General features: G+C 52.2%; 8 protein-coding genes across 8 annotated transcripts; 6 read left to right on the top strand and 2 right to left on the bottom strand.

The window, feature by feature from the left end:
• Nucleotides 1-146: 146 nt before the first annotated feature.
• On the top strand, nucleotides 147-1,294 carry COCSUDRAFT_36835 (hypothetical protein; the record flags this gene model as incomplete). The annotated part of the gene is made up of 5 exons (XM_005647232.1): nucleotides 147-168; nucleotides 267-335; nucleotides 429-547; nucleotides 724-825; nucleotides 965-1,294. The coding sequence occupies 5 exons, from the start codon at nucleotides 147-149 to the stop codon at nucleotides 1,292-1,294; spliced, it is 642 nt and encodes a 213-aa protein (XP_005647289.1).
• A 755-nt stretch (nucleotides 1,295-2,049) lies between these two features.
• Nucleotides 2,050-4,642, top strand: COCSUDRAFT_16318 (hypothetical protein; the record flags this gene model as incomplete). The annotated part of the gene is made up of 8 exons (XM_005647231.1): nucleotides 2,050-2,290; nucleotides 2,414-2,649; nucleotides 2,760-2,880; nucleotides 3,086-3,185; nucleotides 3,399-3,611; nucleotides 3,817-3,996; nucleotides 4,123-4,301; nucleotides 4,413-4,642. 8 exons carry the CDS (start codon nucleotides 2,050-2,052, stop codon nucleotides 4,640-4,642), a joined length of 1,500 nt encoding a protein of 499 aa, XP_005647288.1.
• A 313-nt stretch (nucleotides 4,643-4,955) lies between these two features.
• Nucleotides 4,956-6,150, bottom strand: COCSUDRAFT_33375 (60S ribosomal protein L37a). The gene is made up of 3 exons (XM_005647230.1): nucleotides 6,049-6,150; nucleotides 5,688-5,750; nucleotides 4,956-5,498 (listed from the first exon to the last, which is right to left on the bottom strand). Exon 3 carries the CDS (start codon nucleotides 5,485-5,487, stop codon nucleotides 5,209-5,211), a length of 279 nt encoding a protein of 92 aa, XP_005647287.1. The 5' UTR covers nucleotides 5,488-5,498; nucleotides 5,688-5,750; nucleotides 6,049-6,150; the 3' UTR covers nucleotides 4,956-5,208.
• A 1,379-nt stretch (nucleotides 6,151-7,529) lies between these two features.
• On the top strand, nucleotides 7,530-12,207 carry COCSUDRAFT_47676 (hypothetical protein; the record flags this gene model as incomplete). Its single annotated transcript, XM_005647229.1, has 13 exons — nucleotides 7,530-7,772; nucleotides 7,893-8,069; nucleotides 8,279-8,443; nucleotides 8,604-8,704; nucleotides 9,004-9,214; nucleotides 9,486-9,629; nucleotides 9,771-9,874; nucleotides 10,098-10,242; nucleotides 10,497-10,741; nucleotides 11,052-11,232; nucleotides 11,413-11,529; nucleotides 11,721-11,803; nucleotides 11,973-12,207. The coding sequence occupies 13 exons, from the start codon at nucleotides 7,530-7,532 to the stop codon at nucleotides 12,205-12,207; spliced, it is 2,151 nt and encodes a 716-aa protein (XP_005647286.1).
• Nucleotides 12,208-13,945: 1,738 nt separating this feature from the next.
• On the top strand, nucleotides 13,946-14,708 carry COCSUDRAFT_36833 (hypothetical protein; the record flags this gene model as incomplete). Its single annotated transcript, XM_005647228.1, has 4 exons — nucleotides 13,946-14,005; nucleotides 14,102-14,167; nucleotides 14,305-14,383; nucleotides 14,536-14,708. The coding sequence occupies 4 exons, from the start codon at nucleotides 13,946-13,948 to the stop codon at nucleotides 14,706-14,708; spliced, it is 378 nt and encodes a 125-aa protein (XP_005647285.1).
• Nucleotides 14,709-15,823: 1,115 nt separating this feature from the next.
• Nucleotides 15,824-18,389, top strand: COCSUDRAFT_42369 (hypothetical protein; the record flags this gene model as incomplete). The annotated part of the gene is made up of 8 exons (XM_005647227.1): nucleotides 15,824-15,951; nucleotides 16,091-16,244; nucleotides 16,340-16,387; nucleotides 16,812-16,955; nucleotides 17,107-17,457; nucleotides 17,573-17,748; nucleotides 17,894-17,987; nucleotides 18,351-18,389. 8 exons carry the CDS (start codon nucleotides 15,824-15,826, stop codon nucleotides 18,387-18,389), a joined length of 1,134 nt encoding a protein of 377 aa, XP_005647284.1.
• A 938-nt stretch (nucleotides 18,390-19,327) lies between these two features.
• COCSUDRAFT_63875 (acyl-CoA N-acyltransferase) lies at nucleotides 19,328-20,821 on the bottom strand (the record flags this gene model as incomplete). The annotated part of the gene is made up of 4 exons (XM_005647226.1): nucleotides 19,328-19,595; nucleotides 19,848-19,975; nucleotides 20,258-20,494; nucleotides 20,768-20,821. The coding sequence occupies 4 exons, from the start codon at nucleotides 20,819-20,821 to the stop codon at nucleotides 19,328-19,330; spliced, it is 687 nt and encodes a 228-aa protein (XP_005647283.1).
• A 1,177-nt stretch (nucleotides 20,822-21,998) lies between these two features.
• COCSUDRAFT_36832 (protein serine/threonine phosphatase 2C) lies at nucleotides 21,999-23,505 on the top strand (the record flags this gene model as incomplete). The annotated part of the gene is made up of 5 exons (XM_005647225.1): nucleotides 21,999-22,092; nucleotides 22,289-22,452; nucleotides 22,667-22,861; nucleotides 23,035-23,201; nucleotides 23,376-23,505. 5 exons carry the CDS (start codon nucleotides 21,999-22,001, stop codon nucleotides 23,503-23,505), a joined length of 750 nt encoding a protein of 249 aa, XP_005647282.1.
• Nucleotides 23,506-23,985: the final 480 nt, after the last annotated feature.

The raw sequence follows: 23,985 nt of genomic DNA, 5'->3' as shown, positions 1-23,985 counted from the left end.
ATTTTCTGTTGGCATGAAGCGTTGCATTGAGATTTTCTTTGCACCGGAGATGTTGAAGACGTGATTGCAAGATCGCAAGGTTGCAAACTATGACTTTTCAAATCACTTGGCACAACAATAGCTCAACGACTGTGCCGTGTTTCCACATGTTCTCTACGTTGCACTCAGGTAAAAACAGATCCAGAGGAGAGTTCCTTTCGAGCAATCAAGTAAAATCTTAGACTACTGCTAAGATTCCGGATTACGTGTCTGCTTTACTGTGGCAGGGCACAAGACCGCACCGCGCTTGCACAAGGTAAGACTAACCTTGCTCAGGACTGCTGCTGCCTTCAAAGGTAAGCTGGTCCTTGTCTATCCTGTGCTGACATATGCGAGACTACTATGCAGTTGTTGGCACGACCCGAAGGTGAGGTTCCACCTGGGTGCAGGCTTTGGTGTGAAGACGAAGCCAGCACCTCAACAGAAGAAGGGCCAGAAGACTGAGCAGGTCCCCATATGGGAAAGGGACCGCAGTATGTGCCCATGCAGCTCAGGCAAATCATACATGGTGCGTTTAAACTAGGTCTAGATGATTCAGAATGGTTCTTTACTAGCAAAGCGGAAGAGAGCCGGCTCTGGTTCATGTGAGAGATGTAGCAGGGGCAATGCCACTGGTGGAGAGGGTGCGCATGTTCAGCTCTTTCTAATCATGCAACAAAATGAAGATCGTGTATATATCTCCAGGAATGTTGTCAGCCATACCATGAGGGCGGAGCAGTACCGACTCCTGAGGCTCTCATGCGAGCACGCTTCAGCGCCTATGTCAAGGAAGATGCAGACTTTCTGGTAAGGGCCTGCCGCAGCTACTCTTCAATCTGCTAATACAGACTGCAGGATTGGTTGGTTGATCTGCTTCCTTGATCAATGCATTGACAATGTGAATTGGGCGTCGATACTAGTGGTCTGGCCGCTTGTTGTAACGCAGGTAGCGACAGTACATGCAGAAAACCCAAAAAGGGAAGGCAGCAGAACTCCAGACGGCGAGCTGTCCTCAACAATGATTGAGGACATCCATGCCACCTTCCGAACAGTTGCATGGCAGCGCTTGAAGATCTTGGACAGCAAGGATGGCAGTGATGGCGAGGGGATAGTGCAATTCTCGGCGTACTTCAAAGTGGTGAACCAGAAAGGCCAAAGGCAGAAGGGCAATGTCCTGCAGTGCCTCCACGAGACCAGCACTTTCCGGCGGGATAGCACAGATGGAGCTTGGAAGTATTTGGGCGGTGAAACTAATGTCACATTCGAATCTAGGTGACTTTGTGTTTAGACTGGTTTGCAAGCAAAATCTACATAGAATTAGGAATTGGGGTCGACTACTTTTGGTGTTGCTGTATGGCAAACAGTCTCTGACTCAGCTTTGCAAGCTTACGCTTTCATTCAACTCATCCCTGACAGCCAGCATGCGTTACACATTTCGCTGTGCCACACTACGCTGCAACACTGCCCACTGCCGCAGCGCCTGTCTTTTTTTCCAAAGTCCTGGCATTGACGTACTGTTCCCATCATCGGTGATGGTACCTCTTATGCGAAGGAAGGGAAGGAAGGCGGCCTGGCAGGATCTGGATGTCCTGTCATTGGCTTGGACAAAACATGGAGGCACGTTACGGGTGGGGCGTTACGTGTTGACACACCCTGCTGGGCACACGGAAGAAAACATGAAACTGGATCTTTCATTGCTGGGTGTTTCTTTTACCTGACTCTTTTGAGTGATACTAGCTCTGATGACGGCTCCTGTGGTACTTTAGGCACACGAAAGCGCTATTCGATATTCGGTACTTCCCGGTTGGCAATCTCTAGGAGAACTCAATTCCACAATCCACTTCTCAGTGGTGGGTATTGAGGGAAAACTGACACTTGATAAGGGCGAATCGCTACCGACGGCAGGTTGAAATTCGTGTGAGTGGCCAGCGAAAGCTCTCAGATCGGGTGTCAGATCCTTCACACGCAGATTTATGTGTAGGTCGATTCGCTGGAAACAACATCATGAATACCTCGCAGCGCGCATAGATCATGGATGAACTGCGCGCTTCAACACCCATCGAGGACCCTTCATCAGCAAGACCCTCAGCAGAGAAGTTCAGAGTGGCAGCCAATCAATACCTGAATCAGGGCGAGTGCTCCCAAGCCATCCAATGCTACGGTGCTTCTATAGAGGCGTCAGAGGAAGAAGGCCTCAAGGACAGCCATCTGGCTAAATTGTACAGCAACCGCGCTTTGGCCCATATCAAGAATGGGTCCTACACCCAGGCAAGTCATCACACTTGCAGCATGATTCTGAATACTTAAGATACTGGAAAATTACCATCGAAGGGAAGTCCATGCAGATATATTACCATACACAGCATTCTGAGTTCTGCTGCTCATCAGGCTGTAGAGGATGCCCAAAAGGCCAGGCACCTCGACCCTGCATGGCCAAAGCCATTGCACAGGCTGGCCCAGGCACTTGCTGGCTTGTCCCAATGGGAGGATGCTCTCGAGATGTGCAAGGAGGGCGCTGCCAGATCTGGGGGCACGTCTGACTTTGCGCCCTTGATAGATGTCATTGCAGTCACTGCTGCTCAACATGGCTCCATGGCCGGCTTCAGCGGACGCAAATTGGAGGCAATTCTCGTTTCATTCGTACCGTCCTTAACTCATTTTGAACATGCAGAGGAACTAGACAGAGAAACTATTGGACAATTGTGTCACACCATCTAATGAATTGTATGCATTGGAAGCAGGTAAGGGATGCGGGTGAAGATGCATGGTTAGGCAGGGAAGCTCCAGAGGACCCAGATCTGGATGGCCCAGAGGACCCTCTTCTGGCACTGCCTTCTAGCAGCGGTAGTGGTGGGGCGCTGAGTACACATCCCAACGACAGCAAAGAAGTCTCGGAGAGAGCCAGCACTGAGCCAGCTGCTGGGGCTGTGGGATTTGGTGCGGAAACCCCCTGCTCTGCGGTAGAAGTGGTGCATGCAATGCGGCAATGTCTGGTTTATGTCTCAGCTGCTGGTCTGTCGCCGTCTGTCTATCCAAATATTGATCCGTGGGTTCTTGTTACATGCAGTGAGGAAGGGCCTCAGCTTTCGGTCACTGCATGCAGCAGTGGCGGCAGCAAGGGATGGTGACCAGATCCTCCTGAAGAAGGGCATCCACAATGGGCTTGGGTGCGGCTCAGCAGACCCTTGCAGCTCCACCCTCATCTCAATCTGTCAGACTCATAGCATAAAAGGCATCATGGCAAATAACCTTCACGTAGATCCTTGTATCTTGTCAACCTCGTGAGGAAATCTATGGCCCCCATGAACATGTATTTGATGGGCTTGAACTTGAGCCTCTTGCCCATACTGATCCTGAGGGCTCTTGCATGCTGTGAGCAGGGAGACGGTGCATGTGAGCAAGCGGGTGCTGATCAGAGGGGAGGGATCGCTGGGGGAGACGCGCATCGACCACCGCGCAAACTGCCCCACGCTGCGCATCAGCCGCAGCTGCGTCATCCAGGACCTGGACATCGACATGACTGGCTTCAGGGAGGCTCTCAAGGTGGAGGGGGCAGCGTCTGTGCAGCCGGTCTGCCAAAATTGCATCATCAGGTGGGGCCTGAGACAAGAAGGCCACTGCCAGATGTTGACACCAAAGCTACAGTCCAGAATAATCATGAAACAGAGAAAGTAATGCTTTGATCTGAGTGTCGAATATCGTGACAAGTCTAGGGACCCTTTGCTGTGTCATAGTGAGCATCAACACCGCAAGGAGAGCACCACAGATCCAAGCGCAGATGAGATATTGTCTGTGCAGGTGCAGCGGAGATGATGCAGTCAATATATGTGGCAAGGCGGCGCCGGTGTTCAGGGCCTGCTCGTTGCGCGCGCGCAAGTGCGGCGTGCGAGCATACGAGAGGGCGGCGCCGTCTCTTGTCGACTGCAAGATTGAGGCGTGCGGGGAGCAGGGCGTCAAGACCTTTGAGCATGCTGCGCTGTTCCTTTCCAGGCACGCGCCCTTGTCTGCAATGCCTTCGCATTCCCTGCACCCGCGATCTGTATTGATTCACCTGGCCAACTCCTCTTCCACATCACAGAACTGGTAATCATCGGCTGCAGTGAGCTTTGCCGGCTTGCCCAGGTGCACACTGGCAGACTGTGAGGAGGATGGCATTGTGGCCATGGATCAGAGCAGTGTGCGGCTGGAGGAATGCACCATCAGCAGTTGCAAGGGCCCTGCAGTGGATGTGACCAACCATGCTCAGCTGCACGCCACCGCTTGCAGGTTCAAGGGCTGCATGGGTGAGAAAACTACTGAAGTCCAGATGACCTTGTTCTCTGTGGAAATTTTGGCCCACCCTTTGCTTCTGCACAAGTGCTGGAAGACCTCACAACTTCGTTTGCGTGGGTCAGGTGTCATATGGGCGTGGGACAATGCGAAGGCAGATGTAACAGACTCCCAATTGCAGAGTCAGGAGACTTATGTTGTCCTGGCAGATAGCAAAGTGCATGTGCAGCTCCAGGCAAGCTGCTGCTCACGCTTTTCCCCATTTTGTACAGAAGTTTGTGCACTCAACTCTCAAGGATGCAAGCGCGTTTGGATTCCAATATGTGCAGATTCAATAGTCCACTGGATTGTGTAGGGATGCACCATCGATGGGAAAGTGTACAGCACCAACAACGCTCAAGCTGATGTCTGGCGAGCAGCAAATGCGATCACAGAGCCTGCCCACCACGTGGGAGCGCCTCCAGAAGAAGGGCCATTTGAATTCTTGCCCAACAAATACACCAGAAAGCAGTGATGTTGAATCTGCAGGCAGGATGTGATTTAGAGATGATGTCGTGAATGCTGCAGGAATGATGCCATTAAATTGCCCAGTGCATCGATAGCGGTAGATGATCTCTATTCGGGTTGTCTATGCAGTACCGACAACCAATGCGTGTATAGACCAACTTGCCCCTTTCAACTTTTCACACGAGCTATATCCAGTCTTTACATCCCACGAGTAGTATTCAGTGAGTCCAATGCGATGTTCTGAACACAGCACCCCAGTTTGCTGCTGGCAGCAGCAGAGACCATAGCAGCACTGCAGCATGCCGAGCATATCCCCCGCGAAGCCTGTCATAGACACCTCATCTTCCTACACCTTACACAACAGAAAAGAACTGGCTGACGGTTGTCCATGCCTGCTGACCCCCCGCTGACCATTTAGATCTCGGTCTGCTCGCGCAGACGGCGGATGGTGGAGCGGACAGTCACAGCTGAGCCAGTGTTGAGGACGTAGGCGCCGCCAGCCTGGGTCTTCTTGCAAGACTTGCAGTTCCAGATGCCCACAGCGCTGCGCTTCACAGAGTACTTTCCGCAGAAGCTGCAGAAGTACTTGGAGTGCTGGCTGACCTCGATCTTCTTGATCTGCTTACGCAGCGAGGCACCATACCGGGTGCCGTACTTGCCGACAATCCCCACCTTCTTTGTGCGCTTCGACATCGCAACAAGCTCTGCACCAGCACAACCCCTCTGTCAGCCACCCCCCAATGACATCACACAGCCAAGTCTGGTCCTCTTCAGGGCCAGCCACCCAGCCCTCCCAGCATCACACTTCACAGGACAAGTGTGTGCTACAATGCAGACACATTACAATGTGAGAAACAATCATTATGAAGGTTGATATTGAGATCATTACTCACTACTCGGTCAGAGGTGGCTTGTTGTCCTTGGACTTCTCGTTGGGCTGTTTCCTGTTGTCCTTCCTGTGAACATACAACATCGATAAATACCGTGGCTATGCAGACTAACAGTGACAAATGAAAAAATCTCAAGAAGAATAATTCGGCGTTCTGATCCAGCAAGATCCAGCATGGAAAAATAAGGCTGACTGCTACCATTCCAATACTAAGGAAGTGACAAGAAAACAGTCAGATAACTCCCCTGCCCCACATACATTGCAGAAGGACAAGTGCCATTGATCTCTTGCTATGATGGATTTCGAAGAACACATATGGGTTGTTTAGCATCGTGCATCCCCAGTGTTTAGCCAGGTATTCTCACCTCACAGTTGAGCCGTGAGACCCACCGCCAGCTGCAAGGAACGATCTGAAGAGGCCCGAGTTGACGTCGTAGATCATAGCGCGCTGACCAGAAAAGTCTCTGGCAATCGCTGAGAGAGAAGAAGGAACAGCCGCCTCCTCTTCAAGAATCGACAGGAACGCCTCCGGACAAACATCATACGAGGCAGGTCATAACAGAAAGAGGACCCTCATGCTTCTCCAAAATTTGTGGTCATGCAATCAAGCGAGTACGGCTGCGATCTTGCAGCGTTGCCGATGATGTGCAAGTGTGTGCAATGTCAAGAATCCTGAATCTAAAGTTGGGACATCTAATGGGATAGGATCTTCAAGTCTGGGCTTGTGACAAAATTGTATTCTTTCAGCGTGTCTCACGAGCTTCATTCTATTTTACTGCTTGAGAAATATGGCAGGCAGGGGTAGAGCAGCCACTCTACCAGCCTGGATGACAGCAGGTAACGTCAAAAAACCTGGATCATATGATGAGTTGTTCCCCAGTGTCAAGTCTTATTTCATAAGTCAACTTAAGAGCACCAACTAAGTGTCTAAAGCGAGGTTTACATTGGTGATCGCAGGGCAAGGCAATCCTGGGGCACCAGGGCCAGGTGGACCTCAGGTATGCTGGGACTTATGAAACTCTATTGCACGCAAGCACCTCTAGGAATGCTATACAGAGATCATCAGTGTATTTCTTGTTATACCTCCTGCGATTGGTTACTCGGGAAAGATCAAAGCTTGAAGCGTGCAATGTGAACCACAGGGTGGTCAGGGCTTTGGTCCAGGAAGCCAGCAAGGGCAGCCCATGCCCTCTTTTCCTCCAATGGGGCAGGTCATTCCCTTTCCTTTCTGCCACACTATTCAAGAATGGAGCTTGACCAGATATCCGCATAGTCACGTCTCATACCATCCATGAGCTCAATTACCCTCTGCCGACTGGCAAGTTCGTCGTTTCTTTCAGCATGCGGGAGGTGGTATGGGCGGACTGCCGCAGCAGCCAATGGGAGGGCCGCCTGGAGGAGCTCCATTCGGCGGCTGGCAGGCGCGGCCACAGCAGCAGCCGATGCCAATGGCGCCTCCTCGGCCGACTCAGCAGGGTATGATGCCACATCAGCAGATGCCTCCCCCAAACATGGGTGGCGGCCCCCCGCTGGGTCCGCCCATGGGCTTTCAGGGGGTTCCCCAACACCTTCCTCCCATGCAGCAGGTAATAACCGCAGATCCTCTGCCGCAGCACTCCCCACTCATAGCACCTTGTGCCTGCAGGGCTTCTTTATCGGTACATCCACGCTCTTGTGCAAGAGATACGAGGACAATCCGAAAGGGGTAGCATGCGATAAAAACTACCTGCTGTTCATAGCTTTTGTGCTGTGTGCGCAGGGCTTCAGACCACAGGGCGCGCCGGGATTTCCCGGCATGCAGATGAGGCCGGGAGGGGTGTCGGGGGCATCCAGCTACCCAGGTGCCATGGCGGGGCTGGGGCCTGGGCCCATGCACAGGCCGCCTAGCCTGCCCGGCCTGCCCGGCCCGCCCGGGAGCGGGCAGGCAATGCCGCAGCAGCTGCGGCCGCCCATGCCGCTCGGGGGCAGCGCCGGGGCGACCCCGAACGTCTGGACGGAGCACACCGCGCCTGACGGGCGCAAGTACTACCACAACAAGGCGCTCAACAAGTCCAGCTGGGAGAAGCCCGCTGAGCTCCTGTCACCCAAGGTGCCCTGCAGCACTTCTCCTGCCATACTTCCCACGCCTGCATCCCTTGTGCATGCAAACCACAGGCGCAAATGACTGCTGTCGGTGAATGTGCCTGATGAGCTGGGGAATGGCGTACAGGAGCAGAAGGAAACCTCAGGATCTGAGTGGAAGGAATTCACGGCCCCAGACGGCCGCAAATACTACTACAACAAGGTGACTAAGGAGTCAAAGTGGACCGTGCCGGACGAGCTGAAGCAGGCAAGGGAAGCCGCTGCCGCCAAAGCCAGCCCCAACCCTGCTGCAGGCTCAGTGCAGGTCAGCCACCCCTTTCTTGCTCTCGTGAATGAGTTAGAGAGATGTGGGTGTTCAAGATCAAATGCACCGCAAGAGAAGTTGCCTTGGCGTGAGGCCCAGGGAGTGTGGCGGGTTGTAGCAGTTGAGGCTAACTGAAGACATACCTGACATTATTCTGAATGAGCCCCAACTTGAGGTTTGTTGATGACAATATCTTTGAATGAGCGCAGGTGGTGAAGCTGGATGCTGGAAGCAGTCCGGCCTCGGTGCCCAACGGCGCGTCGCAGGCGTCCCCGCTGCCGACGCCCTCGGCCACTGTCAAGGATGATGCGGACGCCAAACCCGCAGCCAGTGCCGCAGCAGCCGCTGATGTTAAATTCATGTACTCCTCCAAGGTGCCTCACCACTGTGGCCAGAATCTTCAAGCAGGCCAACACATTACAAGGCAACTTGTCTCTTGATGGCCTGCACTCCTGGGTCATGATATCTGAGCCTCTTTGGAGGTACAATAATGGGCGCTGCTCTTGAGAAGGTTACTGTGGGTGGGACACGCAGGAGGAGGCCAAGGATGCATTCAAGGAGCTGCTGGCGTCGGCACAGGTGGCGTCTGACTGGTCCTGGGAGCAGACCATGCGCAGCATTATCAGCGACCCCAGGTGCAGCACCTACCCCACACACCTCATGCCCATGCACAGGAACATGCCATGGTAAAAGAGTCCTATCCGCAGATGCTGATAACCCGCCTGAAATGTCATCATGCGTATTCACACCCGTGGGCCGCGGCCTTGGAACACACCCAGTGTCAATAAAGTCATCCACTCTGTTATCTTTTGCAACTTATCTTATGTTACCTCATCTTATCTTCTTTAACAACATGCATTCGCCCATCAAGATAACATGGTCACAGCAGGCATGCAAGGGTCGCTGACGGCTGTGCGGCGGCTGCTGTGCGCAGGTACTCAGCGCTGAAGTCGCTGGGTGAGAAGAAGGCGTGCTTCAACGAGTACCAGCAGGCGCGCAAGAACGAGGAGGTGTTTGAGAAGCGGCAGCGGCTGAAGCGCGGGCGAGAGGAATTCACCGCCATGCTGGAATCGACGACGGATCTGCGCGCCAGCACCCGCTACTCCGCGGCCGCTGCCCTGCTCGAGGATGATCCTCGCTGGAAGGTGGCTTGCATGCTCTGATGGGCGCCATGACTTTCTTTGCTGATACACTTCTGTGCACACTGCTGTGTATTCAGTGACACAGTCAAATTGCCTTTCTATCTGGGTTTAGGGGTTATATCAATGATCTGCAACATTGAGAAGGCATTTCACAATTGTGAGCATCAGATTGGTTCAGGCATGCAGTCTTCAAGTGTCCCCGGCGACATGTGTGCTTGGTCAAAGTAGTTCGAGCTTGCCTTTCAGTGCTTATTTGTTGTGTACTTGTTTGAAGGCCGTGCAAAGGGAGGAGCGGGAGCTTCTGTACGCCGACTTCATAAAGGAGAAGGACAAGAAGGAGAGGGAAGCCAAGAAGGCCGAGCGCAGGCGCAGGACGGCCGCCTTCAGGGTGCTTCTGGAAAAGACCACCGGCATCAAGGTGCGGACGATAATATATCTAAGTCCGTGCCAAACCCAAGCAGTGTGGCGATGAATATAAATGCCATTGCATATCAGGACATGCTGTATATTGCGCGGCAGGCAAGGATGTCTGAGTGATTCTCCTGGTCGGGTGTGTCAGGTGGACACGCCCTGGCGCAAGGCAATGGTGAAGTTGGAGGGGGAGAACGAGTACGAGGCCCTGGACAAGCTGGACCGCCTGGAGGTCTTCCAGGACTACATCCTGTGAGCCACCTTCCCCAACCATTCCCACTGGCCGATAAATTATGCAATTGCACTGCTTCAAAAGGGGTTTAAAAATCAAGTGTTACATGCCAGGCTTCTGCTGAAACTAGTCACAGACCATATCAGTTGCTCAGGCAGGGCGCTTCCTTTTGCATGCCAGTCTGCACGTCAGCATTTGTGACAAAATCAATTCTGAGATGAGTATGTTGGTGGGAGCGCGCAGGCACCTGGAGAGGAAGGAGAAGGAGGCCAAGGAGAAGGAGAAGGAGGAGCGGCGGCGGAGGGAACGCAAGAATCGCGACGCCTTCAAAGACCTGCTCCAGCGGCACCTCAGCGAGGGTGTCCTCGTTGCCCACATGCGCTGGAAGGTGCGGCGCCCCTTGCATTGCCCTGCCTTCCACCAGAATCACCCACCTGCTAGCTCTGATTTATCCTGGTAGTGTTGTGCGCGCATGCTCACTAGCCAGGATGGCTGCTCACCCTGTGGCAGTTCATGCTAAAAAGACTGATTTCTGGTTCCTGAAGAAGTTCTAGCGCATATGGGCAACCTCAGTAAGGTTTACCAAATTCACAGTGACACAAAGTCATACAGGCAAGTGAGGCGCATTGCGTTGGTGTGCAGGATTACCAGCCGCTGGTGAAGAAGGAGGAATCGTGGATAGCCGTGGAGAAGAACCTGACGGGGTCCTCGGCCAAGGAGTTGTTTGAGGACGCGCTGGAGGTGGCAGATGCGCAGTTTGACAAGGACAAGGCCTTGTTGAAGGAGGTCACCAAGGAGATTCCCGTGCAGCCTGACTCCACCTTTGACCACTTCAACGCCGCCCTCGAAGCCGTTGACAGCGTCAAAAACGTCATCAAGCCCAACAGGTGCGCGCATGCACATGCCTTATGAGGCGCGATCTTGGGTTTTGCGTAGTTGTACAGCCAGTGCTTTCTACTCTCTATCTTCTGAACCAACTGAAGGTAGAGCCAGCTGGATTTTGATGCCCAAGGTCTCTTGTGTCAACAATAGGTGGTTACTAATGCTCATGCATTGCATGTATGAAAAAGAGGCAACAAGCAGCGCTTGAAAGCCTCCTACGATCATTTCAATTGTGTGCATTGCACAACATCGGAAGGACGTCACTTGGCGTGACTGGTGGATGGTGACTTACGGCATGATGTGCATGCGCGGCAGGAAGCTGGTGTTTGATGAGCTGCTGGCCAAGGTGAAGGAGCGCGCGGCCAAGGAGGAGAAGCGCCGCAAACGCGCACGCGATGATTTCATCGATCTGCTGCGTGATTCGCGCGCCATGACGGTCGACTCCTCTTGGGAAGATATCCGGCCCTCCCTGGAAAGCGCCCCCGAGTACAAAGCGGTGCGCCTCTCTTAGCGTGCCTTCTTTACCCTTGTTCACAGTCAATCACATGGTCTTATAATGTATGTGACATACACGAGTAATACTGTAGCCTGCCTAGAAGAGTACCCGCAGAAAGGGGATCTGCTATAGACAACTGGCAGGAGGAGTTTTAAATAGTCTGATGTGTTCTGTCTGCAGATTTCCAAGGAAGAAAGGGAGCAGGCCTTCAATGAGTACAGAGCATACCTGAAGGAGAAGGCGGAGAGAAGGAAGGCAGCAGAGGATGGCGAGGAGGGGAACGCTGATAAGCACAAGGTGAGGGTGGCTGCTTTGCTAATTTACTTTGCAATTTGCAAGAGAATTATCATGATACAAAGATCACTATGGTCTGTAAGGCGTACAGGGGGACTCTGGCATTCAGCGACACTGTGTTGCTATTCAAAGTGCATTCTGCATGGTCATACCTTGAAAGTGCTGACAGTGCATTGGTTGGTGTGTGTCCTCAGAAGAAGCGCCATAAGGAGAAGAAGGACAAGCGCGACCGTGACGGGGGAGATGAAGATGACAAACGGCACAAGCGGTCAAAGAGGTGAGGCTTGTTTGCTCCTGCGTCCGCAAAAACACTTACAGGCTCACATGCATGTTAGTCTTGTCGGTGTCCTCCTGCGCCAACATTTTCTCGATTGACTGGATGGGAATGGAGACCGGGAAGTTGTGACAACGAACGATTGTGACATCGATGAATGTTGGCGCTGCAGGGACGAGGATGCAGAGGGGGGCTCCGAGGAGAAGAAGAGCAAGCGGCACAAGCGAGACAAGGAGAAGCGCCACCGCAGCAGCCGCAAGAGCGAAGGAGAAGCGGCGGCCGACGCCGGGGACGGCGCCACGCCCGACAAGGAGGACGGCGAGCCGGCCGCAGCCGCCACCCCGGCGGCCGACGGCGTTGCGGCCGCGCCGGCAACGGAGGAGCCAACCGAGGACGGCGAGTTGTGAGGCGCTGCTGTGCGTGTGAGCCTGGCCTCACCCCCTCTGCCCGCAGGATAGTAGAGATCTCCACCTGATCAAGGAACAATTAGCACTCACCTTGGCAGCACTTAGATTGCTGTTGCTTTCTCTGCCTGGTGCAGACGGTTATAAGTTAGCCATCCAATGCCAGGCTGTCACAGACGGTCCGGTCTGGGGGGTGGCTTGCTTCAGGCACAAACAACTTGTTTGCAAAGCAATCATGGTTTTGTTGGCGAGAGACCTTGTATCAGACACATCTGTGTCAATTGCATGAGCCTGGCAGTACCTGTTGGATGTCCTTATGTGCAATCTGTCAATGAACCAATCATGGTCCCTTTGCAAACTTACCAGGGAGCAATTCAACTGCTTCCTGGCATCAAACTTGTCTGCAAGGCGCTCGGCCAGAAGTCCCTTAATTAAGCCAAGCTTGGTACTGCGCTCTGAAAATGCATTTTTTCTCAGAGGTCTCTGGCAACTGAGAGGCCACTTGCTTTTCCAGTCAATCTTGTCTGCTCCCCTGATCTGACACCGATGAGAGAAAGACATGGCTGAAATCCCCTGTGTCTGAATAAAAACATGGAAATCTGTACACCTCGGTTTATAATCTTGTGGATACGATCTGGGATGTAGTGTTGTAGATATAGACATCTGCAATTTTTCTGAATCACCGCACAGATGTCGCCAGAAATTGCATCTTAAAAGATCGAAAAACAATTGTAGCGCATTTTGAAACTTTGGATGAGCTTGCATTTTGACCGCACACCTTTGCCAGTGTCTCAATCATCTTTTCATACATGACGGAGGGAACGTATTATGTTTAGCAATGCTGTGTCTCAGCAATTGACAGGTAATACCTATGGCAACAGGATCTCGCTCCTTGTTCGCTGTACGGCTCATTTTATGGAGAAGACAGAAAAGTCGAACAAGATTTTCAAGTCGCACGGACTTGGAGCTGCCAGCAAATTTAGCATGCATGCATCGAGTGGCATATCAGAAAAACCAAGCGCTTTCTTAGCAGTAGATCACTAAATAGTGTCATGGTTCATAGGCCGTGTCTTGGCGTGCAATCCTCCAAAGGAGCCCTCTGTGCCCGTACCGAAGCTCATAAGGTCTGTCGAAGCATCCAAAGTCATCAACCTCCCTGGGAGGAGAACACTAGCTGTGCAGACGTGCGAAATTAATTTGAGCTTTCAGTTGGAGTGGCCAACTTGTCTGATACATCGGTTGGGTGGCTGCAGGAGAAAGCGGACAAGAAATAAAGTTGTGTTGGATCCAAAAGGAGGAAAGAAAAAAACAAGTGCGATCCAGCACCCTTCACAAAGTGTTCTGTTTTCTGCTGCTGTGCATATCATAGTGCGCTGACAGGTCCTCTCTCATGTTAGGGTGGGTTCAGTTTCCAAAGGCTGATCTTGCAAAGCGGTCTTTGAGGAGCGGCAATGGCAAGGCATGCTTGAGCATTGCCAAATTAAATCTGCCAATGCTTCACGAGAACGTAACAAAGCTGCCTGCCGGTGCGCGATGCATCTGAATGACTTCCGGAATGGATGCTCTGTATTGACCTGCAGCCCTGAGCTGGCCATGTATGGCTGCTAAACTGCTTGGCATCTAGACATGCTGCATGACCCATGACTGATGCCACACGCCGTGACGCCTAGATTTCCATGCAGATGCAAAGCTTCTAGTGGTGGTAGCAGTGGCTCTGCTGAATGAGAGGGGCCACATCTTGATGGCCCGGCGCACGCAGAGGCAGAAATTTGCAGGCATGTGGGAGTTTCCTGGCGGCAAGGTGCGCCTCCTTTGTATTGCACGGCACTCACCATCAGATCATGTACCTACGGTAACGTGACATTTTCACACACTTTGAGTGGATTGTGCCCCCCAGGTCGAGCCGAAAGAGCGCCCTGAAGCGGCACTGATCAGGGAACTGCAGGAAGAGCTTGGGATCGAGGTGAGGCTCCTGAGTCTGGCATTGCTCATTTGCCTCCTAGTGGGCAATGAGCGCGCTTCTGTATGCGAGCGCTCTTCTGCACCGCACCGCGCCGCACCGAGGCGCGCTTTTGTATTCTGACCATGGAGCATGTGCAGGTGGACGAGGCAGATCTCCGACCCTTGTCTTTCGCCTCGCATCCTTATGACAACTTCCATCTCTTGATGCCTCTCTATGGTGCGTGACAGACTGCAGCCGGCGATGCGCCTTGTTTCATGAGGTGTTGTGTTGCTGTGGCACCTCTTTTGTGACTGCATTCACTTCTTAATTCTGCTTTTGCGGCTGTTCATCAGTTGCTGTTGCAACTCAGTACTTGTCGCTGTTGGCAGAATGCACAAGGTGGCGCGGGGAAGTGAGTGGGAAGGAGGGCCAGGAAGTGGAGTGGTGCAGCGTTGCAGAGATCCGGCGGCGGGATCTGCCGCCAGCTGATTTGCCACTGGTAGACGCGGTGGAGCGTGCGGCTCATTTGCATGCGCAGACAGCACTGTCCATTGCGACCTGAGTTTTCCTGCATTGAATGACAGTGCGGCATTTACAGTATGCAGCTACTCGCCAAAGGCCAGGTGGTTTCGCCGATGCCTTGCCTACCTTCAGGTAGTCGAGGTGTTCATTCATTTGTGCTGTTGGGATAGCAATTGTGCACTGCGAACTTTGAGGCAATGAGTTGATCGGATCAGCTGAGGGGCGTGCAGGCTATTATTATTAGTATTACACGCATTTCCTGCCAGAAGCAAGGTGCGTCTGCAGTAGCAGCAGTAAAGGCTGCCAAAATACTACCCCTTGATGGACTCGCCAGATCCAAGCAAGACCCAATCAACCGTGGGCACGGTGCTCAGTATTTATACCGCCCCCCCGCCAGCCGGTGCAGGCTAAAGCTATTGTGCCTGGCAGGCTGGTTGCCGGAGCCGTACTGCCAAATATGATTGTCTGGAAGCTCAGTCACAGGATGGTCCATTATGGTGATGCCACCATATCAGAGACATATGCATGATGTCTCTCTTCGTGAACAGCGCATACTATTGCCAATGGTACCAGGTAACCAGTGGTAATCCATACTAGCTCCTACAGTGGTGCCGAGCAGCTGATTTGCCCAAGACCGCGCAGCACATGAACTTTCAGAAAGAGACTTCGCTAGGTTGTCCAGGTCAAGAGTCCTGCAGACACAAACACACACACAGAGAGAGAGAGAGAGAGACACACTCTTCAGCAAGATCAATCCTACCAGGGAACATTCGAAAACGTTTCCTCACCACTTCACAAGAGAAAAAGACCCTTGGATGCCAACCTTGATCCCGAGGCATTCCAAGATCGCTCATATTTCATCTCGGGCACTCCATCGTTCAAAATTTCACGCCTGTCACCTGCTGCACTTTGTTGCCTGGTATCACACGCAACAGTACTGCGTAGGCATATTGAGCAATGCAGCAGTGATGATCGGCTTCCGTTGTGACTTCATTTATGTCAAGGTCGTGTTTGCCCTTGGATCGCCTGTCGCCATGGTCACAGTATTCACCTCCTGAATAATGCAAAGTTTGTAAAGGATGCACATATCCTGCCTCTGACAATACGAGACAGTTGCGCGGGAGCGGTGCAGGCATGTCCAGAAGGCTGAACAGAATGGATAGCCAGGGTGCCAGCAGCATGGACAATCTCACAGCGAGCGAGGAAAATGCCATGCTGAGACAGCTTGGAGAGAAGATGGTGGTCAGGATCAACCAAATGAAGACGCAGTTGATGGACAAAACGTGAGACTCCCCATCGTTGATGGAACACTCTGTTTGCCAAAATGGCCTCTTCAAACACCTCCTTGGCAGCAGTAGGCAACTTTTAACTGCATCCAACGCAGTACAAGAGATGTTCAAAGTAATCTTTGGGCCTGCACAGGGCGTCATTCATGGCCGAGCAGCAGCTGCGAAAGAGTGCAGAAGCTCGCCTGAGCAATGAGATGAGGAAGTCCTTCAAGCTGACAGCCTACAACAATGAGATCGCTATGGCAAACACCAAGCTTCAGAAGCAGCTGAAGGAAGCCAAAACAGAGGTATGCTGCTGGATACCTGATCCGACATGACACTAGCGCTCTAATCAAGGTGCAGTATCTGAAGGGCATTCCTGAATAGTTTCATTATTTTGCAGGCAGAGAGGCTGTGTGTGGAGAACACGTGCTTGCGGTCCACCTTCAAGGTAGGCCCTTGCATTGCAGAGCCCCTTAGTGATCACATCATGTTCAACCTTGGGATGGGGAGGCATGCATGCAAGCATCGCGGTTGTCTTGCGTATGTTTGTCCCATTTGCAATGTCTCCTCTGTACTGAGACAGACAAGAACCAAGATCTTCTGGAACTCTGTTCAGGTGCAATCTAGCGAGCATGACCAAAGGGTCAAAGATGCAAATGTGCTGGAAGGCAGTCTGAATGAGCGGGTGCAATCCCTGCAGGTCCATCTCTAATGCCCACCAAATTCTCCTGTCTTTGATGCTGTCATCCAGATCAAAGCTGTCACTTCTGGACTGTACCTACTGCATATGTGTTTACTGGGTCCCTGCACTCGTTATGGAGCTTGATCAAAAGCTGTCCTGCTCACGAATCAAAGCCTGGCTGTTTATTCAGGATCTGGTGGAAGGGCTGAGGGATGAGCTAAAGCTGCGTGATACCCTGGCGGATGAAGGCTCCCTGCAGGAGAGGCTGCAGCAGGATGCAGTCCCAGAGCTTGTCAAGCAGCGTGTGACAGACCTGATCGAGAGCTCAGCAGAGGTGACCTTCTTCACTGCTATCCCAAGCATGTACAGGGCTCATGATAATGCTGATCACCAGCAGCATTTTTAATGAGTGGTTGTCGTGTTGCTGGGCGTATATGTTGTTGGTGCATGTGATTAACACAAATGAGCATGAGTTTGTCTTGCAGGTCTTCCACATCGTGGCAACTGTGGCGGCACACACAGGGCGCCAACCTCCATCCAGCAATCTGGGCATGAGCCCGCCCCTTGCGCCGGCCACGCCGGACCAGAGCGATGCATGCAGCACCACTTCCAGCACATGCCACAGCCGGCAGGCCTCCCTGCATGGCAGCTATGGCGCATCATCCTCCGCTTCAGGGGGCCACGACCCAGAGAGGGCATGCAGCTTTGAGAGCAACAGCAGCGTGCAGCGGAGCCCCCTGCCTGCGCGCACCCGCCTGCTCAGGGGCAGCAGCACCTCTTCATTCGACGGCCTCTCAACTGCCTCCATCACGTCCTCTCCACTGGTCAACAAAGAGGTCAGCCACTTTTTATGTTTGTGCGTGGTCCTTACTTTCATGGGCTGTGCTCGTCTGATAAAAGTGCATGTTTTGAGGTGAATCCTATTGTACTCGAGGGAGCAAAATGATGCAGGGTCCTTCTTTGGATGAAGAGCACCCTGGATACATTGCTGACATGCTGCAGTCCCAGTTAATGGGCCTGCACATGGGGCCATCTACCCTCAACAGCGAACAAACGGTCGGCTCCCCTTCGGATCTGACCCCCAGCCGATCCCCCAACGCAAAGCTGAAGGGGCCAGCTCTCGAAGAGTGCGCGCTATGCTCATCTTGATATGCCCAACTGCGGCCTCACTAAGCCTAAGTTTTGTGCATGCAGCACTTTATTTTCCTGATCTGTGGGCCCTCGATGCATGGACATGTTGCTGCATGCATGATGTTTCTTGCATGCATGCAGGTCATTGGAAATGGACGGTCTTGAGAGTGCAGAGGAGATTGGCACGCCAGATGCACTGAGACACGCAGCAGATGAAGGAGAGGGCACCGAGAATGTGAGGGCTGGAAGAGTCCGCCGGTCTCTGATGCTGTCATTCTTGTCAAGGAACTCTGATGGCCGATAAGGAAACAAGCAGCAAGACCGGCAAGGCTGCAAAGTGTTTCTGCTATAGAAGTTCCAAACGGTTTGGGCGAAGGGTACATATTTGAATGCTTCTGTACAGATCAAGCTTCCAAAATTTGCAAAGCCCATTGGAAGCCTCTCGCATGGCTCCTGCGCGGCCTCATGAGAAAATCTGGCTTTCATTGGGCAGGGGTGAGCCAGCCAGTAAAGTGTAGGGTGAGGCATCTATGTCGTGTACAAGGATAGATAGGAGCCATTTGATACCAGAAAAATAATGGTGGTGCATTTGTGGCAGGTTCACTACTCTGCATTCTGCAGAATGGGATGTACATGAGGATCTGAACACTAGGGCGAGCATGCGATCCAGATCATATGACACAGAGCCTGCTGTGCGAGCAATTGATCGCGTTTCTCCCCTCCTCAAAGGTGTCAGGGATTCCAGCATGAGCGCGATGCATCCCAATAAATGGACATGCTGCCTGTCAAATAAGGTCTGAGGCATGGGTTAGGCTGAGTGCTAACTTATAAATCTGCACATGCGGGCAAGTCAAACACTGGTGGGCATAGAGGCCAAGATGCCATCAGGTGGCCAAAGCCACACGTACACACTCTCCTGTAGGGCAGCAGACAGGTCCTACTGAGCATGCTTCAGGCCCCCGATCCAAATGCGAACAGGCTGGTTCATGGAACGAATGCGCAATCCTCTTTAGAGTAATTTTAAAGTGGGATGAGGCAGGATCTGTAGACATGGAGTCTACTGCCACCAGATGTATATATGGTCTGGGGAGCAGTTGCTTTCGTGACTGCGTGATTCTTTCTCTTAGCCATAAAATAATGCATCTGGTGTACTGTACTTTGCTACGATTTCAAGCTAGCTGAGGGCGTGAGAATTACAAGAGGAGCTGCATAAGCCCAGCACCGGACAACAATATTTTAATCAGAATTGTAAACCAGTGACATTATTACGTGTTGATGCTGTATGTGTATCAATACGTGTTGATGCTGTATGTATTGATGTTGTATACAACATCATTTTCTCTGCACACACCTAAATCGGTGCAATCCGACACCACCAGATGCACATCCTTGTCTCCGCATCCTGAATCTTGACATCTAAGTGCAATTGTTCAACAGGTTCCCATCGTTTGCAACATGGTGACTTGCGAGGTTCGCACATTTGTTCAACAGGTTCAATCACGTCCTGCCTGTCAGAGGCGCCGCACATATCCGCTGCACTCTTCCAGACCAGTCCATGCACTTCATCACAGCCCCTCATCCGAAGATGATGTTTTCGAGCTGGATGGAGTTTGTGACTGGGCGCAGGGCTCGCTGGGCAGGGGCTGCCGCCACCATGCGCCTGGTCAGGATGGTGTAGCCTGGAGGCCCCTTCCCCTCTTCCTCCTCCGGCTGATCCTCGTGCTCCACATAGCCGAGCTTGGCGTACATGGCAGCCGCGGCCGTGTTGGCCTTCATCACAGTCAGCATCACCTCATGCGCGCCTGCCTTCCTGCCTATGAGCTCCAGGAACTTCATCAGGAACCTGCAGCAGCCAGCAGCTTGGGCCATCAGCATTGCCTGTGCAGTCCCTATCTTGTCGCCCTCATTGTTCCATCAGGAGAGTTTTGCTGCAGTCCTGATTCTACTATGTAGCGTGCCCTTCCAGATGAAATGCAAGCACCCCTCACTGGGTCCCTTTATGCATTCCCGGTTGTTCCTGCCAGTACTTAACATGCACGTGCATGTGTGGGTGCAGGCCAATGAGTGCAGACAGGTAGTGGACATTGGCAAGCACCTTCCCAGGCCCTTCCTCTGCGCAGCTGCTTCCAGCTGGATCTCATAGCAGTACAGGATTGGGACACCGTCCTCATCCTCCCACCGGAAATGCACATATGCCATCGGCCTCCGCTCCCCATCGCTCACCTGTGCGATGCACTTTCCACAGTCATCACAGCTCTTGCACCTTCACACTCGGTGGTGCAGAGCAGTGATGCACGTTGGCAATCCTGACAATGATTTCAGCAAGCCTTAACTAAACAGCCAATCAGTCAGGACAATGGCAGTTTCCAACAACGATCCCATACGTTGGCATGTTGTCGAGTATGGGACAATTAAACTTCACAAGATGGTCAAATCAGACCCGATGGGGGCTCCACTCCAGAAGTAAAATCAAAAATGCAACTCTCTTCATGCATGCAAAGGCACCTTGTCATATGCCACTAGGAAGCGGGCCTCGGGAGCTGCCAGTTCTTCAAGTTTTGTCTCATCCTTCCAGCCCCAGGCAGTGTTGTAGATGTCCTCCATGTTCTTCTTGCACAATGTAAAGGCCCAATCCTGCACATTCTGCGGCAGACCTTCTGCCCAGTAATATTCCAGGCTAAGGTCCAGCCCGTTTCTGTTGTACTGCTGGAAGGCTGGGTAGTCCTTCAGCAAGTCTGTCACCTGCAAGGTAGGACGCACGCATGCTTTGCATGATCTAAATCCTGAGCCACTCAAGACTGCTACGTCCTTGAGTAGATTAGATGATGTGGAAGGGGTCGAGACACAGGCAGGCCTTTACCTCGTTTGCACGGCGTAAAATATCAGTGATCCCCTTTCGTTCTTCTATGAATTTGCCATTCTCCTGCAAGACGAAATACACCATACTTTTTAAAGCATCCTTTGAAGAGATCCCTGAGCAGCTCTGTTGAAGACACGATGGAGATGATTTCTCACCACTTTTCTCTGCTGCTTCCGCTCCTTCCCTTTTGCTGACTTTTTTCCCTGCATTTTACCAATTATTTCTCGATGGACATCTGGCAAGCATACTGCAAAAACATGCTAAATCACTGACAAGCTAAATCTCGAGGCTGCCTTACCATCGCGCCTGTTGATGATCCTCCTTACCTCAATGAAGAATGTCTAAAGTCATCTTGAACATCGGATCGTCTAAACCAATATTCACATATTCTGAAAGAGAATTCAAAAGCTTTTGCGTATCCGGGAGGAAATTGTCAAGGTGAAGCCGAGATGCCCAGCTTCGCGATAACGAGGAAGAAATTTCAGTCCCTAACGTTAAAGAGAACCAACAAGTAAATCAAGTCGAGCAATCTTCAGCACAGCAGGAGTCTTCTGAATAACACATTGGTCAATTTGCTGCTCAGCTATATCCTCCTGCCTGATTCTTGGTCTGCAAAATATTTCAATTTTTCTGTTGATGCATTTTCGGGGATTGGCGAACATCAGATGTTTCTCAGAATGCAACATCAATGGGACTTCCGGCGCTATACCGAGGCTCAATAGCAGTGGGCAAGCCCTTAGCAGAATTTCAACCCTGGTCGGCTCTGCGAGGGTACTGCAAAAGGGCCCCTTGTTCAGGCTCGGCGCTCTTGGCGCCCTGGCAGCCGTGAGCTTTCGTGCGCAGGTGCGTATAGTATTCTGGTGCAGGATCTTGTAGACTCCAGTGTCCGTAAGCCCTAAGTACTACAGCTGTGATTCTGAGAAAGATGTTTTTTTGTTAAACTGGCCTATTATCGTTGGGACATGGAATCAGAGCGTCAGAAGACAATCTACTGTGCTCCCAGCAGATGGGCAAGTTCATGTTGCAGAGCTTGAGGAGTTGCCTCACTGGCTTTGTGTGCAGGCACAAGCACGAGCAGCTCCAGCGAGACAAAATGTTCCCACAACACTCGCAGCAGCGGATAGGAGTCCAGCTTCTGAGACTGCCGCAGAGCGCATTGACAACGCAGCAGAGGTCGATGGTAACAGGACAGCAGCTGAGCAGAAGGAAACCACAAGCAGAGAGTGAGCTCCTCATTCATGATTCTAAACAAGCTCTTTTCCATCTGTCCACCTTGCACAATACAAGCTTCATGCTTTCTCCTCAAATTTCAAATGACCAGAATGGGACTTCTGTGGGTTCTGCAGAAAAGAGAATGGGATGCCTGCTGGACTTTCTCAGCTGCGAATGGACTTTGCAGCAGCGCTCATGCCTCACCCAGACAAGGTGGCCAGAGGGGGCGAGGATGCGGTCTTCCTTGCAGAGGACAGGCTAGCGTTCGGTGAGACATCAAGCTTCACACCTTTGTTGCTTTACTCATATTTAATACTTCTCCAGCAATGCAGCAAGCTGCTGCTATGCGTCACAATGCCTCATAGCTGGATAGCTCACAGGGTCTTCTGACTGATTAAATGTCACACTCACTGGGCCTGATCTGCGATGTGGATTTCTGACGTGGGGTGCATTTTGTGGTGAAGGTGTGGCGGATGGAGTGGGCAGCTGGATGGATTCTGGGGTGGATCCAGGCATCTATGCGAGGGAGCTGATGAGCAAGTGCAAGGAAGCTGCCGCCCGGGTCCCTCCCAGCAAAACAGCGCCCCTCAACATCCTCACCAACGCATTCTATGACACCAATAAGATTGTGAGTCCGACATGTCTTTGCTTAGAGTCAGTTGCTGCAAATAGAGCCATGGTTCGGGCTCTCTCCTGCGCTTGCATCTCCTCGGCCCTTCGAAAGCTAAACAGACTCGGAAGATTGCAATGTCTGCAAGACATATGTTTGTGCAAAGAGGGGAAGGCTCGCATCCTTTATGCACAACAAGGCATGTAAACAAAATGTTCTGTGCTGTGTGCAGGGGTCGTGCACTGCTTGTGTGGTGGTGTTGGAGGGCAACATGCTGCATGCAGCCAATCTGGGCGACAGCGGGTTCATGGTGATCCGCGGGGACAGCATTGTGTTCAAGTCGCGCACGCAGCAGCACTCGTTCAACTTCCCCTACCAGCTGGGCAGAGGCGGCAACGGCGTTTTTGACCCCCCGATTGCTGCCGACGTGCGCCTCTCACCCCTCATCTAGCCTCTTGATGAATTGGATGTTGCCGGATGCCCACTGTTTTTTTTGGTGTTTGAAAGGTTGATGACTGGGACATATCTTCCATGATTCTATTAAGCAGGTCTCATATACTGACATATTCATGGATTCACTCAATGGTTCCTGCGTTGCAGTTGTCTTCGGTCCAAGTCAAGAGTGGGGATATCCTGGTGGCGGCAACAGACGGCGTGTGGGACAACATGTACTCTCCCGACATTGCCTCACTAGTCACCACCGCGTCTACTCAGGGGCAGTCACCAGCGCAGGTCGCCGAAAACCTGGCACGCTTCGCGCACATGCGGTGAGAATTTGCTCAGCCCCTCCTGATATTATCTAGCTAGTAGCTTGACCTTCAAATGCGCAGATTTGTCCGGACCATTTGAGAAGAGTTTGACAGTTTACCTCCCAAGTGTGGTGAAAGGTCATACCATATGTGGGGTGTGTCTGACGGCCTGCATGTGGGGGATGCATGCAGGGCTGCCGATCCGACATATGTGTCTCCATTTGCACTCGGAGCTCGGGCGCTGGGCCACATGGACATCGGCGGGAAGATGGATGACATCTGTGTTGTCATTGCATATGTTGTGCCGGGTTCGAAGTTGTGACAGAATAGCCGTCCTTGGCGGGTCTTGTCGGCGTCCCAACCCCTCGAAACGTGCAGCACTGATATTCTTCTGCAGGGAGTGCAATTTCAACCTGGCTTATCCTGCGGCAGTCTGGAGTGTTGACTCCAGTGTATCATTAGTGGTTGCAGCATTTTAGCCTTGAGCCCATGGGCCAGTACTACTAGTAGAGCTCTAGTAGAGCTGCAGGGCAGCTTCATCGATGAGCGGTGCGCCAATGCTGGACATTGTGGCACTGTGTTGACAATGGCTGATCCAGATGCATGGGCATCTATGAACCATACTAAGACAAGAGAGAAGGAAGGAAGGAAGATTACATCACTCCAGCCGCCTAGGGCTGATTGGATGAACTGGCAGCATCCAAATAATCAAAACAATCCATCACAAAATGTGCAACACCAACAATGTCCAACTGCCACATGAATTGCTGCATCGTCACAATGGCTGCACCAAACAGCCCAG

The sequence above is a fragment of the Coccomyxa subellipsoidea genome (assembly GCF_000258705.1).
Source record: "Coccomyxa subellipsoidea C-169, whole genome shotgun sequence".
NCBI lineage: Eukaryota > Viridiplantae > Chlorophyta > Trebouxiophyceae > Coccomyxaceae > Coccomyxa > Coccomyxa subellipsoidea.
Note: the sequence above shows the minus strand (reverse complement) of the source record. Positions and strands in the feature narration are given on the sequence as shown.